The 16,773-nt window shown below is 46.1% G+C and overlaps 1 protein-coding gene across 1 annotated transcript in view; it reads right to left on the bottom strand.

Annotated features, from left to right (window-relative positions):
* LOC140069329 (Fc receptor-like protein 5) overlaps positions 1-6,544 on the bottom strand; it is an 84,589-nt gene extending 78,045 nt beyond the window's left edge. Inside the window, exons 1-2 of the mRNA XM_072114890.1 lie at positions 6,468-6,544; positions 4,097-4,117 (exon numbers count right to left, since the gene is read on the bottom strand). Of these exons, the coding sequence (XP_071970991.1) occupies positions 4,097-4,117; positions 6,468-6,498 (52 nt within the window). The 5' untranslated portion in view covers positions 6,499-6,544. The remainder of the gene's footprint in view (positions 1-4,096; positions 4,118-6,467) is intronic.
* Positions 6,545-16,773: the final 10,229 nt, after the last annotated feature.

Genomic DNA, 16,773 nt, shown 5'->3' with positions numbered 1-16,773 from the left:
AGTAGAACGTTATTGTAGCCCTAAGAAGGGCTGTTGGGTTCTTTGAGAATCACTCCTGCCTAACAGTAAGCTAATAGAACACCCTAACGCTTTCCCTGACCAGCAGCAGCTCTCTCCCTAGCGGCATCCAGACACAGAATGATCCGAGCAGCGCGGGCAGCAGCTAGTCTATCCCAGGGTCACCTGATCTGGCCAGCCAACCACTGCTATCGACGTGTAAGGGTACCACGTCATGCTGGGTGGAGTGCAGAGTCTCCTGGCTTGTGATTGGCTCTGTTTCTGGCCGCCAAAAAGCAAAACGGCGGGAGCTGCCATTTTCTCGAGCGGGCGAAGTATTCGTCCGAGCAACAAGCAGTTTCGAGTACCCTAATGCTCGACCGAGCATCAAGCTCGGACGAGCATGTTCGCTCATCTCTATTTAGCATTCATATGCCTGCGCATACTGGTGGTAGTTAAGCTATTAGTGGTGGAACCCCTGCTGATCCTGGTTTGGCAAATGTTGCACACCACAGTCCGTCGGTCATCCGGTGTTTCCTTAAAGAACCTCCAGACTTCTGAAAATCTAGCCCTCGCCGCAGGAGCCCTCGCCACGGGAGCTTCACTAGTTGACATATTTGGCGCTGATGCACCAGGTCTGGCCCTGCCTCTCCGTCTTGCCCCACCACTGCCTCTTCCAACCTGTTCTGGTCGAGGACTCTCCTCCGTCTCAGAAGCACTGTGTTCACCCGGCCTATCAACCCAGCTTGGGTCTGTCACCTCATCATCCTCCGATCCCTCAGTCTGCTCCCCCCTCGGACTTCCTGCCCTGACAACAACTTCCCCACTGTCTGACAACCGTGTCTCCTCATCATCAGACACCTCTTTACACAATTCTTCCACTACGTCAAGAAGGTCATCATCACCCACAGACTGCGACTGGTGGAAAACCTGGGCATCGGAAAATTGCTCAACAGCAACCGGACAAGTGGTTTGTGACTGTGGGAAGGGTCCAGAAAACAGTTCCTCAGAGTATGCCGGTTCAAATGCCAAATTTTCCTGGGAGGGGGCAGACTGGGGGGGAGGAGGCTGAGGTGCAGGAGCTGGAGGAGTGCCGATTTCGGTGACATGGGTGGACTGCGTGGAAGACTGACTGGTGGACAAATTGCTCGAAGCATTGTCGGCAATCCACGACATCACCTGTTCGCACTGTTCTGGCCTCAACAGTGCTCTACCTCGAGTCCCAGTAACTTCAGACATGAACCTAGGGAGTGTAGCTCTGCGGCGTTCCCCTGCTCCCTCATAAGCAGGTGGTGTCTCACCCCGCCCAGGACCACGGCCTCTGACCCCTGCAGTAGTTGGACGCCCACGTCCCCGCCCTCGTTCTCTACCCCTAGCCCTCGGTTTAAACATTTTGAAAATGAGAGTTATAACTTTAATTTTTTTTTAACTTTTTTTTGTGTTTTTTGTTTTTTTTTGTGTTTTTTAGTTTTTAAAACCAAACGATGCTATCCTATTGCTATGGCTATTTTCTAGCCAAGTATGAAAGCACACTGCTATGCCAGATGAGATGACGCTGAGTTATTAAAAAAATAAACGTAAAATAAAAAAGGAAATGGCAGACTGTGCCTAATTGAAATCCAACCCCTAATAAATTTTCCCACTTCGGTCTTTGCGTTGGATATGTGCGTCACTAAGCGCAAAACACAGCGGTCGCAACTCTCGCTACAAATTGCTCACAATTTGCTAGTAGATGCACTGCAGCAAGTACAGCCACCAGCAGATCAACCAGAAATCAAATATATATAACGCTACTGTAGGCGTAAGTAAGCCGTTTGGATTCTCCTATGGCTATTTTCTAGCCAAGTATGAAAGCACAGTACTATGCCAGATGAGATGATGCTGAGTTATTAAAAAAATAAACGTAAAATAAAAAAGGAAATGGCAGACTGTGCCTAATTGAAATCCAACCCCTAATAAATTTTCCCACTTCGGTCTTTGCGATGGATATGTGCGTCACTAAGCGCAAAACACAGCGGTCGCAAGTCTCACTACAAATTGCTCACAATTTGCTAGTAGATGCACTGCAGCAAGGACAGCCACCAGCAGATCAACCAGAAATCAAATATATATAACGCTACTGTAGGCGTAAGTAAGCCGTTTGGATTCTCCTATGGCTATTTTCTAGCCAAGTATGAAAGCACACTGATGAGATGATGCTGAGTTATGAAAAAATAAACGTAAAATAAAAAGTAAATGGCAGACTGTGCCTAATTGAAATCAAACCCCTAATAAATTTTCCCACTTTGGTGTTTGAGGTGCATATGTGTGTCACTAAGAGCTAAACACAACGGTAGCAAGTCCCCCTGCAAATTCCTCACAATATGGTACTAGCTGCACTACTAGTGCCAGCAAGCCCAGCCACAAGCAAACAAAAAAACAAAAGTATAACGTTATTGTAGCCCTAAGAAGGGCTGTTGGGTTCTTGTAGAATCACTCCTGCCTAACACTATTCTAATAGAACACCCTAACGCTTTCCCTAACCAGCAGCAGCTCTCTCCCTAGCGGCATCCAGACACAGAATGATCCGAGCAGCGCGGGCAGCGGCTAGTCTATCCCAGGGTCACCTGATCTGGTCAGCCAACCACTGCTATCGACGTGTAAGGGTACCACGTCATGCTGGGTGGAGTGCAGAGTCTCCTGGCTTGTGATTGGCTCTGTTTCTGGCCGCCAAAGAGCAAAACGGCGGGAGCTGCCATTTTCTCGAGCGGGCGAAGCAATGAGCAGTTTCGAGTACGCTAATGCTCGAACGAGCATCAAGCTCGGACGAGTATGTTCGCTCATCTCTAAAGGGTATTAATTAAAAATGATCTTTTATGGAGTGTTTTTTGTGTGTTTTTTTTTACGGGGTTCACTTTGCGGATCCAATGACAATTCAGTTTTATTAGGCAGATTGTCACGGACGCAGCGATATCAAATATGTGGGGTTTTGTGTATATTATTCAATTTTACAGAATAAAAACTAATTTGGAGAAAATCTTGTTCATTTTAGCATCACCATCTTTTCATATGCAGAACTTTTTTAGCTTTCGGCTGACAAATCTGTTTAAGGGCTTATTTTTTGTGAGAAGAGTTGGTCTTTTTAGTGGTCTCATTTTGGAGTGTGTAACATTTTTTTTTCACTTTTAAGTGCATTTTTAAAAAGGTATTAATTAAAAATTATCTTTTTTCGGAAAGTATTTTTGTGTTTTTTTTCTCCGGCGTTTACCATGCAGGTCCATTAACAATTCTGTTTTATTATACAGATTGTTACGGATGCGGGAATACCAAATTTGAGGCTTTTTTTGTGTGTTTGTGTTTTTTATACTTTATTAAGTGTTTCTATGGGAAAGTGTATTTATTTTTTATTTATTCTAATGTTTAAACTTTTGTGTTTTGAACTTTTGTTTTACTTCTACATACTTGAACCAGTGATGTTCTGATGGCTGGTTCATGTCTAATACACTGCTCTACAATAATATTTCATTGTAGAGCAGTGTAATCTGTCTGGCATGCTCGTGAAGGGGTCTGATTGCTGCGAGCATCGGGCAGTCCCAGGGCACTTGGCAGTCCTCGGGGCTGCCCAGAAGGGGATCGGATCGCCCAGTAAGTGCAATCGGAGTCGGTTCCGATCGCGGCTGTTAGCGCACGCTGTCAGCTGTGATAGACAGCTGACAGCCGCTGCTTCCGGTGCCGGCTCCGTTCGTGAGCCGGTGCCAGAAGCGGGACGTTATAGTGCGTCCTGGTGCGCTAATGAAGCACTCACCAGGATGTACTATAACGTCTAGGTGCGTCTGGGGGTTAAAAATGTTGGATTGTCATGAGAGCCAGGAATAACAATAAAGCTTCATTGCTGACACCTCTGATAACTGTTATAGCGGTTTATTGTAGCCTAAGGATAAAGTACAGTAAATTACCAACATCCAGAGGTCAATATATAACTAAAGCTCATCTGTAAATCGGGTGTTCTTAAGTAGGGGACTGCCTGTATTTAACTCAAATTCCACATCAGCAGAAACACATGACATGACTATTCTCTCTTCTATAGGATAAAGGATGATGGGAGAAAGATGTCACTTACCTTCTTGTATGAGAACCAGCCCTATAAAACAGAAGAGAAGAAGAGTCACCAGATATCATTGTATCCTGGTCAGTCCTGAGCACCCGAACCGCAAACTTCAGCTCTGCGACCAAATTTTCCCTGGTCCAATCTTCACTAGTCCTGGTACATTTTCTACATTGTAGGTTATTACAGGCTGGTACCACCATTAGTGTAAATGTATAAACTAACAAATTATTACTATTACTATGTACTAACTGCAACTGCTAATAATAATAATTAATACAATTTCACTTTCGTTTACACCTAAAAGCTTCTACTCTCCATAATAATTTATTGTATGGTAAGAAGTGTAAATACATATTTCTGTAGAATATGACCGAGAGAGAATCACATGAAGCCGATAGCGATCAGTCCTCATATAGAAGCTGTCAGTCATAGGACATTATATATTTATCTATCAGCACCGTTCTTGATTAGATGCTCTCCTGATCTAAAGGAAATGTTGCCTCAGAGTGTCTCTGACTGTCTCAGACTATCTCTGACTGTCTCTGTCTGATTGTCTTTCTCAGGGTGTCTCTGACTGTCCCTGTTTGTCTCTGACTGTCTCTGGAAACATTGGGATGACACCTATTAATGGGTGTAAGGAGCTGGGGCAGTTTCTAGGTAATTTATACAACAGGGTGAACTTGAAAGTGCCCCCTACCCCGAAAGTCATCCCAATATATACATTGCCCCTTAATTTAGTCGGTATTTTAGTGCTTCCTCTGAATACATGTTAGCTTATACAGTGAGCCCCACTTTATTTAAAATATGACTCCATCAAATTTAGTTCTCAAAACATAAATACCACCACCAGTGACTCCCACCGGCTCACTCTTGTCCCGCTGTCTGGGCAGCTCTTACAAACACTTCCCTCTATTTGTGTGTGTCCTCTGGACTTAGGTAGAGGTGAGTAATGTAGTGAAGCAGGGGCCTTAGAGATCTGTGCTCCACTACAGAGAGCAGGAGACCAGTGATGTCATTACATCGTTCCTCCTGCTCCAAGCAGCTAGGTACAGCTTCTGAGAGCAGGAGGCGCGGTATGATGACATCACTGCATGCCTCCTGCACACTGAGGAGAAGAGGAGATGAGAAAGAAAGAAAGAAAGGTGAGTATTACTGTTATTTCTTTAACCCATTCCCGAAATGTGCCAGAATGGCGAGGATCGTCGCTCCCTGTGACGTCATCGGGGAGTGGCGATTGGTCACCATGACAGCCTGGGGTCTTCCGTCTCAGGTCTATCTCATTTTAACCCAATCATTACAATGTGCTATTTGCACATTGTAATGAATGAGAAGGAAAATCCCCATATACTGCCATACTGTAGTATGGCTTCTGTAGTATATAGTAGGACAACCTAGGGTTAAAGTACCTTAGGGAGTCTGAAAAATGGTAAAAATAAATAGAAGCCAAAAAGCAAAAATTATAATGAAAAAAACTAACATTTCAAATCGCCCCCTTTCCCTAGAACTGATGTAAAAATAAACAGTAAAAACCATTAACACTTTAGGTATCGCCGCATCCAAAATCCCCAAGATATCAACATATAATAAAGTTTTTTCACTGCGTTTAACCCCGAATCTTAAATTAGAGCCCAAAGTCGAAAATGGCACTTTTTTGCAATTTGCAAAATATTAAAAATTCTATAATAAGTGATCAAAAGGTCTCAGAGTCCTAAAAATGGTAGCATTGAAAACATCATTAAATTAAAAAATGAAGATTACTGTGGGGGACATTACTGGAGGCTTTTTGGAACATTACTGGGACTGTGGCTGCTCCATCTGCTCCGCTTATCTAAGGGAAAGACGAGGGGTCCGACGAAGGTACCCCAGACCCCTCGTTCTTGTGAACTGAGACCCCCAGCGATAGCCCCTAACTTGCTTGGTGGGAAAATCCCTTGAAGGACACTCAACTTACAGACAACCTCTAGTTACAGACAGACCCCTTTGCCCACTGTCACCTCTGGTGAAGCTCTCTGAATGCTCTCAGGCTGCAATGATCAGCTGTAAGGTGTCTGTAATGAAGTTTTATTGCTTGAAATTGAAAACATTTTGATAATATAATTGTCACAGGGGCAAATTGTATTTTTTTTTCTGGAGTTACAATTATAAAATATATCAGTTCCGACTTACATACAAATGTAGCTTAAGTACAAACCTAAAGAACCGATCTTGTACATAACCCGGGGACTACCTGTATATGATACATGTAGCTGACCCGGTGGTGACTCCATATGATGGGGACTTGGTGTGAAGCTCAGTAACTAGTAGTATTAGCTTGTTTCTATATGTTACTATATATCCCTCCTGGTATATAGAGACAGAAGGACATGGAGATGATTGTACTTACAGAGTAATAACACGGACGTCTCTCCAGACATGATGCTGTAGATGGAGGAGATGCTGCCGCGGAGCTGAAAAAGAGAAGTGGATTATTAGTCAGAACAATCTTCTGTATAACAAGAAGGAAGGAAGTAGAAGTTTGAAATAGTTTATAATGATAAAAGTTTCATAGTTTCATAGTGTCATAGTTTAGTTTATACGGTTGAAAAAAAGACACTTGTCCATCAAGTTCAACCAAGGAAGGGTAGGGATTGGATGAGGAAGGGATTTAGGGGAAACAATCCTATATAGCATAACAATCAATGTTATTTAGGTGTAAAAAGGCATCTAGACCCTTCTTGAAGCTCTCTGCTGTCCCTGCTGTGACCAGCGTCTGAGCTCGGCTATGCCACAGATTGACAGTTCTCATAGTAAAAAAGCCCTGTCGCCTCCGGTGATTAAACCTTGTTTTCTCCAAACGGAGACAGTGCCCCCTCGTCTTTTGATTTGATTTAATCTGAAACAACTTACCACCATATTTTTTGTATGGACCATTCATACATTTATATAAATGAATCATGTCCCCTCGTAGTCGTCTCTTTTCCAGACTAAATAAATCTAGCTGTTTTAATCTTTCCTCATAACTAAGACCCTCCATACCCCTTATCAGTTTTGTGGCTCTACGTTGAACCCTCTCCAGCTCCAGGGCATCCTTTTTATGGACCGGTGCCCAGAACTGGACGGCATATTCCAGGTGTGGCCGAACCAGTGCCTTGTATAGTGGTAACATTACATCCCTATCACGAGAGTCCATTCCACTTTTGATACATGACATGATCCTACTAGCTTTAGAGGCAGCTGATTGACATTGCATGCTGTTATTCAATTTATGATCTACTAGTACCCCCAGGTCCTTCTCAACAAGGGACTCTTCCAGATTTACTCCCCCAAGGACATATTTTGCCTTTGGATTATTGGCCCCCAGGTGCATAACATTACATTTATCCACATTAAACCTCATTTGCCAAGTGGATGACCAAACATTCAGTTTGTCCAAGTCACCCTGCAGCCTATGAACATCCTCCATAGACTGTATTACACTACACAGTTTGGTGTCATCTGCAAAAATAGACACAGTGCTATTAATTCCTACCTCTATATCATTAATAAATATATTAAATAGTAGTGGGCCAAGCACAGAATCCTGAGGTACACCACTCATAACTGGTGACCATTCCGAGTAGGAATCATTGACCACAACTCTCTGGATATGATCCTTCAGCCAGTTTTCAATCCAATTGCAAATGATTTCTGCCAAACCAATAGCCCTAATCAGGCGTCTATGAGGGACAGTGTCAAATGCCTTTGCAAAGTCCAAGAACACAATATCCACAGCTGCTCCTCCATCCAGACACCTGCTCACCTCTTCATAGAAGCAGATAAGGTTAGTTTGACAACTTCTATTCTTAGTAAACCCATGCTGGCCATCACTTATTATTCTATTTGATGTCACATACTCCAGTATATAGTATTTTACTAACCCTTCCAACACTTTCCCCACAATGGAAGTTAAGCTTACAGGCCTGTAATTGCCTGGCGAAGTTCTAGAGCCCTTTTTATATATTGGCACCACATTTGCCTTGCGCCAGTCACTTGGCACCACACCAGACATTACGGAATCCCTGAAGATTTTAGACAGTGGTACAGCAATAACAGAACTGAGTTCTTTAAGAATTCTGAGGTGTAACCCATCTGGTCCAGGAGCTTTGTACACATTGATTTTATTGAGCTTAGATTGGATAATGCCTACATTCAGCCAGTCTACTATATTACAGGGTGCATGACCCGCACTGGCACCACCCAAGTCAGAAGTTCTCTCTTCTATTGTATAAACGGAGCTAAAAAAACCTATTAAGTATCTCTGCCTTCTCTTGGTCTCCAGTCACCGATGCCCCATTTTCAGAATAAAGGGGTCCAACCTGTTCTGACCCATTTTTTTTGCATTGATATACCTAAAAAATTTCTTGGGATTTGTTTTGCTATCTTTAGCCACCTGTCTTTCATTTTGTATTTTGGCTGATTTGATTTCCTTTTTACAGATTTTGATAAGTTTTTTGTAAGTATTGAAAGCCTCAGGTGACCCGTCAGATTTATATTTTTTTAAATGCCCTCTTTTTCTCATTAATTGTCCTTTTAACTGTAGCTGTAAGCCACAAGGGGTGTAATCTAGCCCGTCTATACTTGTTACCTATTGGAATAAATTTAGAAGTATAAAACCCCGGGATAGATTTGAATTTCTCCCATTTAACATAAGTATCACCATGTGATAGTATCTGATCCCAGTCTATATCCTGTATTGCAGCCCTGAATTTTTGGAAATTAGCCCTCTTAAAATTCAAAGTTTTCGATTTTCCCACCTGTTTCTGCTTTTTAAAGTTTAAGAGGAAAATAATTATATTATGATCGCTGTTCCCAAGGGGTTCCCGGATACTGACATTTTGGACAATCTCCTCATTGTTAGAAATCACAAGGTCCAACAATGCGTCACCTCTTGTGGGATCTTCTACAAGCTGCACCATAAAATTATCCTGAAGAATGTTCATAAAATGTCTCCCCTTCACAGATGAAGACGAGCCCTGACCCCAATTTATATTTGGAAAGTTAAAGTCTCCCATTATCACTACGATCCCCTCCTGTGCAGCCCGCTCCATCTGTTTATATAGGTGACCCTCTATTTCCTCAGAGATGTTAGGGGGTCTGTAAATTACACCAAAAATAATTTTCTCAAAGCTCTCTTGGCTTTGAATTTCAACCCACAAAGTTTCAGCCTCCTCACACTCTGAGACCACTGACTCATTCACAATCGCTTTTAAGTCTCTTCTGACATACAGACACACACCACCTCCCCTCCTATTTGCCCTGTCTTTCCGAAAGAGTGTAAAACCTTGAATATTAACACCCCAATCATGCGATGCATCAAGCCATGTCTCTGCTACACCAACAACATCTAACTGTTCCTCTAATATCAGAGCCTCAAGCTCGCCCATTTTGCCTGTGATACTTCTGGCATTTGTGAACATACAATTAAATTTTCCACAGTTATTTATCTGATTTAAAGTAATTTTACTGGCACATATATCCTCACCACTGTTCTGCAACTTGTGGATCTCCTTATCCACTGCCTTAGGCCCCCATACACTGCCCACATCACCACCCACCAACATAACCTGCCCCTCTCTGACCTGTCTACCCCTTCAGTGTCTTCCTTTTCCTCCTCCCCCGATCCTAGTTTAAATACTCCGCCACCCCTGCTAGGATCTTCTCCCCCAGCACAGCAGCCCCCCTTCCACTTAGGTGCAAGTTATCTGCGGAAAACTGCACCTCAGTGAAAAGTCAGCCCAATGCTCTAGGAACCCAAATCCCTCTGCTCTACACCAGGATCTGAGCCATGCATTTAACTCCCTGAGCTCCCACTGTCTGCTCTGTGTAGTGCATGGCACAGGTAGAATTCCGGAGAATACTACCTTGGAGGTCCTTTCCTTAAGCTTTGAACCTAATTCTTTAAAATTATTCTTCAGGCTCCTCCACCTACCATCTATTCTGTCATTGGTACCAACATGGACCACGACAGCTGGGTCATCCCCAGCCCCTCCGAGTAATTTATCCACCCTTTCCACCACATGCCGAACCCTGGCACCAGGGAGACAGCAAACCATTCGGTTGAGGTGGTCTTGGCGACAAATTATTCTATCCGTCTTCCTTATTATAGAGTCCCCTACAACCACTAGCTGCCTTGGCTTACCTGCAGTCCCATCCACCCTACTACTAGCTGGTCTGCTCCCCCGGCTGTAAGGGAGAGCAGGATCCGCTAGGGCTGCCATTTCTGACACTGACGTCCTTACATCATTGCACAATTTTGCAATTTTGCTTGGATGTTCAGAGTCAGAGTTGGCCTTCCTATTCTTTGACCCCTTCCTACCCCCTCTATTTACAGTAACCCAGCTACCCACCTGGCCCTGCTGGCTTTCCTCTCCACCCTCCACTTCTACCCCGCTTATTGCTTGCTCAGTGAGCAGCATACTCCTCTCAAGATTGTCAATTGCTCACAGCCGTGCAATATCTTGTGATATAGTTGTGATATAAATATCCCTGTAGCCATAGAGTCAATGTGGAGGAAGCTTCCAAGTCCAAGGGACATAACAGGAATATGTTACAGATAGAGATGAGCGAACATACTCGTCCGAGCTTGTACACATTAGCGTACTCGAAACTGCTCGTTGCTGGGACGAATACATCGCCCGCTCGAGAAAATGGCATCTCCCGCCGTTGTGATTTTTGGCGACCAGAAACAGAGCCAATCACAAGCCAGGAGACTCTGCACTCCACCCAGCATGACGTGGTACCCTTACACGTCGATAGCAGTGGTTGACTGGCCAGATCAGGTGACCCTGGAATAGACTAGCCCCTGCCCGCGCTGCTCGGATCATTCACTGTCTGGATGCCGCTAGGGAGAGAGCTGCTGCTGGTCAGGGAAGGCGTTAGGGTGCTCTATTAGAATAGTGTTAGGCAGGAGTGATTCTACAAGAACCCAACAGCCCTTCTTAGGGCTACAATAACGTTATACTTTTTTTAATTTTATTTGCTTGTGGCTGGGCTTGCTGGCACTAGTAGTGCAGCTAGTACCATATTGTGAGTAATTTGCAGGGAGACTTGCGACCGTTGTGTTTAGCTCTTAGTGACAGGCATATCCACCTCAAACACCAAAGTGGGAAAATTTATTAGGGGTTTGATTTCAATTAGGCACAGTCTGCTGATTTATTTGTTTTTACGTTTATTTCTTTTTATAACTCAAAGTAATCTGGCAAAGCAGTGTGCTTTCAGTGTAGGCTAGAAAATAGCCATAGGAGAACCCCAACAGCTTACTTAGGCCTACAATAGCATTATATTTTACTTTTTTTTGTTTGCTTGTGGCTGGGCTTGCTGGCATTAGTAGTGCAGCTAGTACCATATTGTGAGTAATTTGCAGGGCGACTTGCGACCGTTGTGTTTAGCTCTTAGTGACACACACATCCACCTCAAACACCGAAGTGGGACAATTTATTAGGGGTTTGATTAGAATTAGGCAGAGTCTGTTGATTTATTTATTTTTTTTACCTTTATTTCATTTTATAGCTCAAAGTCATCAGGCACAGCACAAAATCCAGTTGTGTGCTGTCAGTGTAGCTTAGAAACTAGCCATAGCAATAGGATAGCATCGTTTTGTTTAAAAAAAAAACCCACAAAAAACACAAAAAAAAAAAAGTAAGTTTACACTTTAATTTTGAAAATGTTTAACCCGAGGGCTAGGGGTAGAGGACGAGGGCGTGGACGTGGGCGTCCAACTACTGCAGGGGTCAGAGGCCGTGGTCCTGGGCGGGGTGAGACACCACCTGCTGATGAGGGAGCAGGGGAACGCCGCAGAGCTACACTCCCTAGGTTCATCATGTCTCAAGTTACTGGGACTCGTGGTAGAGCACTGTTGAGGCCAGAACAGTGCGAAGAGGTGATGTCGTGGATTGCGGACAATGCTTCTAGCCATTTGTCCACCAGTCAGTCTTCCATGCAGTCCACCCATGTCACCGAAATCAGCACTCCTCCAGCTCCTCCACCTCAGCCTCCTTCCCCCCAATCTGCCCCCTCCCAGCAAAATTTGGCATTTGAACCGGCATACTCTGAGGAACTGTTTTCTGTACCCTTCCCTCAGTCACAAACCACTTGTCCGGTTGCTGCTGAGCTATTTTCCGATGCCCAGGTTTTCCAACGGGCACAGTCTGTGGGTGATGATGACATTATTGACGTAGTGGAAGAAATGTGTAAAGAGGTGTCGGACGATGAGGAGACACGGTTGTCAGACAGTGGTGAAGTTGTTGTCAGGGCAGGAAGTCCGAGGGGGGAGCAGACTGAGGGATCGGAGGATGATGAGGTGACAGACCCAAGCTGGGTTGATAGGCTGGGTGAACACAGTGCTTCTGAGACAGAGGCGAGTCCTATAGCAGAACAGGTTGGAAGAGGCAGTGGTGGGGCCAGACGGAGAGGCAGGGCCAGAGCTGGTGCATCAGCGCCAAATGTTGCCCGTAGTCAAGCTCCCGTGGCGAGGGCTAGATTTTCAGAAGTCTGGAGGTTCTTTAAAGAAACACCGGATGACCGACGGACTGTGGTGTGCAACCTATGCCAAACCAGGATCAGCAGGGGTTCCACCACTACTAGCTTAACTACCACCAGTATGCGCAGGCATATGAATGCTAAACACCCCACTCAATGACACCAAGCCCGTTCACCTCCGGCCGGGACCACCACTGCTCCTTCCCCTGTGTCATCTGCTAGTCAGCCCCCTGCCCAGGACCCCGGCCCAAACACCTCCCGTGCGAAAACCCCATCTTCGCCTCCACGATCCTCCACAGCATTCACCAGCGTTCAGCTCTCCATACCCCAGACGCTGGAGCGCAAAAGGAAGTTTAGCGCAACCCACCCACACGCCCAAGCCCTCAACATCCACATCACCAAGTTACTTAGCCTGGAGATGCTGCCCTATAGGCTGGTAGAGACCGAGGCCTTTCGAAACCTCATGGCAGCGGCCACCCCTCGGTATTCGGTCCCCAGCCGCCACTACTTTTCCCGATGTGCCGTCCCAGCCCTGCACCAGCACGTGTCAGACAACATCATCCGTGCCCTGACCAACGCCGTTTCTGACAAGGTCCACCTGACCACGGACACGTGGACGAGTGCTGCCGGGCAGGGCCACTATATATCGCTAACGGCACATTGGGTTAACTTGGTGGAGGCTTGGACCGAGTCTGACCCTGGGGCTGCTCATATACTGCCGACGCCGAGGATTGCGGGGCCTACCTCGGTCCAGGTGTTTCAGGCCTACTATGCCTCCTCCTCCTCCCACCCCTCCTCCACCTCCTCCTCCGAACGACCATCCGTGGGCATGGCGCCATCAGTCGGTAGCTCTAGGCACAGCAGCAGTGCAGTCGCTAAGCGACAGCAGGCGGTGCTGAAACTGCTGAGCCTAGGCAATAAAAGGCACACCGCCCAAGAACTATTACAGGGCATCACGGCGCAGACTGATCTGTGGCTGGCACCGCTGAACCTGAAGCCAGGCATGGTTGTGTGTGACAACGGCCGTAACCTGGTGGCGGCTCTGCAACTCGGCAGACTGACACATGTGCCATGCCTGGCCCATGTGTTAAATCTGATAGTTCAGCGTTTCCTCAAGACATACCCCAATCTGTCTGATTTGCTCACGAAGGTGCGCCGCATCTGTGCGCATTTCAGGAAGTCCAGCACAGATGCTGCCACTCTCAGGGCAGCGCAGCGCCGCCTCCAACTGCCCGCTCACCGACTGTTGTGCGACGTGCCCACGAGGTGGAATTCAACATTAACCATGTTATCCAGAGTTTACCAGCAGCGCAGAGCGATTGTAGACTGCCAGATGTCAACTTCCACCAGAACTGGTAGTCAGGTCAGTCAGCTTCCTCAAGTCTACAATGAGGAGTGGACGTGGATGTCTGATATCTGTCAGGTGCTGAGTAACTTTGAGGAGTCAACACAGATGGTCAGTGGCAATGCCGCCATCATCAGCCTCACCATCCCGCTGCTTGGTCTGTTGAAAAACTCTCTGGTCAGCATGAAGTCGGAAGCTTTGCGCTCGTCACAAGAGATGGGGGAAGAAGATTCCCTTGTTGATAGCCAAAGCACCCTTAGGTCTGTTTCTCAGTGAATATCAAAAGGAGGTGGAGGAGGATGAGGAGGAAGAGGAGGAGAATGTTGGCGAGACAGAAGAAGGGACCATTGTTCAGTACTTCACTGTTCAGCGTGTATGGGCAGAAGAAGAGGAGTTGGAGGAGTTGGAGGAGGAGGAAATGGAGAGTCAGGCCAGTGAGGGGAGAGAATTCTTGCGCATTGGTACTCTGGCGCATATGGCAGATTTCATGCTAGGCTGCCTATCCCGTGACCCTCGCGTTGAAAGAATTTATTCCAGCACCGATTACTGGGTATTCACTCTCCTGGACCCACGGTACAAGCAAAATCTTTCCACTCTCATCCCTGGAGAGGAAAGAAGTGTGAAAATGCATGAATACCAGCAGGCCCTGGTGCACAAGCTGAAACAGTATTTCCCTTCTGACAGCGCTAGCGGCAGAGGGCGTACTTCTGCGGGACAAGTAGCGAGGGAGAGAAGGCGAGCAGGCAGCTTGTCCAGCACTAGCAGGGGTACGCTTTACAAGGCCTTTGCCAGTTTTATGTCACCCCAGCAAGACACTGTCACCTGTCCCCAGGCTCGGCAGAGTAGGGCTGATCTTTACAGAAAGATGGTGAGGGAGTACGTAGCTGACCATACCATCGTCCTAAAAGTTCACACAGCTCCCTACATTTACTGGGTTTCAAAGCTGGACATGTGGCACGAACTGGCGTGGTACGCCTTGGAGGTTCTTGCCTGCCCTGCCGCTGGCGTGTTGTCCGAGCGGGTTTTCAGTGCAGCTGGTGGCATCATCACCGATAAGCGTACACGCCTGTCGACTGACAGGCTGACGCTTATCAAGATGAATAAAGCCTGGATTTCTCCGGATTTTCATTCTCCAGCAGGTGAAAGAAGCTCAACCTGAATAATGTATGCACTCCTCCTCCTCTTTGTCCTCCGTCTCCTCCTCTTTGTACACTAAAGTAGAGGAAACTGGCTATTTTTTGCCAGGGCCAACTGGCTCTAGCAGTAGTACTCTATGTATTTAATTTTTCTGGAGGGCCACCTACCCGGTCCTCTGTTTTAAGCAATTTTTGGGAGTGCCACATACAGGCACTCAATCTATTCAATTTTTCTGGAGGACCACCTACCTGCTCCTCTGGTTTGAAAACTTTTTTGGACTGCCACATACAGGCACTCAATTTATTTAATTTTTCTGGAGGACCACCTACCTGCTCCTCTGGTATGAAAACTTTTTTGGACTGCCACATACAGGCAGTATCCAAATTAAATTGTCTCCATAGCAGCCTCCACATGTCGTCTTTTTAGCTGGCTCCACCAGTTGTCTCCATTGCTACCTCCACACGTCATCGCCATAGCTGCCTCCAAAAGTCGTCCATATAGCTGCCTCCATACATGGTCTCCTTATCAAACGAACTGTGTCAGGCAGAATTTTGGGTTGTTTTCATGGCTTCCACATCAAACTTGTTAACTTTGTCGCCACCCTGCTGTGTAAGCCACAAAATATACTGGCAAACGTTTATCATTTACCGATATTATTTCAACGCTTCTTGCACATCTGTTTACAATCCCCTCACCCGCCATAACCCAAACTTATAAGAACGCTACTACACTTGATCTTATACAAAAGGTTCTTAGAAGTGCTGTTTGGGGAGTAGCCTAGAGACAGGGGCTTGGATTGGTGAAAGCTCGCCTGGCAGCGGAGCGCCAGCTCCATCCCAAGATCCAACTAACATAGTTTTAACTGCAGCACCTTTAATCTACTACTACTTCACTGCCTCCATACATCGTCCCCTTATCAAACGAGCTGTGTCAGGCAGAATTTTCAGGTTTTTCACCAGATACATAGTGGAACGCGGCCCATCTGTCGCCGCCATGCTGGAGACCTGAAGTTGCAATCATAGCAGCGCAATATGGATGCCCCATACTGTCGCTCTTAATCATGGAACCATTTCCGTAAAAACAATTAAAAATAGAACCACTATGCTATTCCATTATTCCTAGGTGAAATATTCAAACGACCCGGCCTGCTTTGAAAATTAAAATTTTTTCAAAGTAAACGCTTCTGGCCCCCAGGCCCATTTTGGGTGGGGAGGAGCCAAGAGACAGGGGCTTGGACAGGCGAAAGCTCGCCTGGCAGTGGACCGCCAGCTCCATCTCAAGATTAGGCAGCCTCAGAGGCATCCATGCATGCTGCCCCTGCTGTTTCCTGTCCATTTTGCCTCCACGATCCTCCACAGCGTCCACCAATGTCTCATTTCAACTCTCTATACCCTAGACGCTGGAGCGCGAGAGGATATGCAGCACATCATCCCCTTATCAAACGAGCTGTGTCAGGCAGAATTTTCAGGTGTTTCACCAGATACATAGTGGAACTCGGTCCATCTGTCGCCGCCATGCTGAGACAGACCTGAAGTTGCAATCATAGCAGCGCAATATGAATGCCCCATACTGTCGCTCTTAATCATGGAAGTCGTCTCCATGGCTGCCTCCACATGTCGTCCCCTTATCAAAAGAGATGTGGAGAGAAAAAATATCACGGGTTATGGGGATAAAACATTTATTTAATTCTTGAAGGTTGGACTTGATGGAC

The sequence above is a fragment of the Engystomops pustulosus genome, chromosome 7 (genome assembly GCF_040894005.1).
Source record: "Engystomops pustulosus chromosome 7, aEngPut4.maternal, whole genome shotgun sequence".
In the NCBI taxonomy this organism is placed as follows: domain Eukaryota; kingdom Metazoa; phylum Chordata; class Amphibia; order Anura; family Leptodactylidae; genus Engystomops; species Engystomops pustulosus.
The sequence above is the reverse complement of the archived record's forward strand: the minus strand, read 5'-3'. Positions and strand labels throughout refer to the sequence as shown.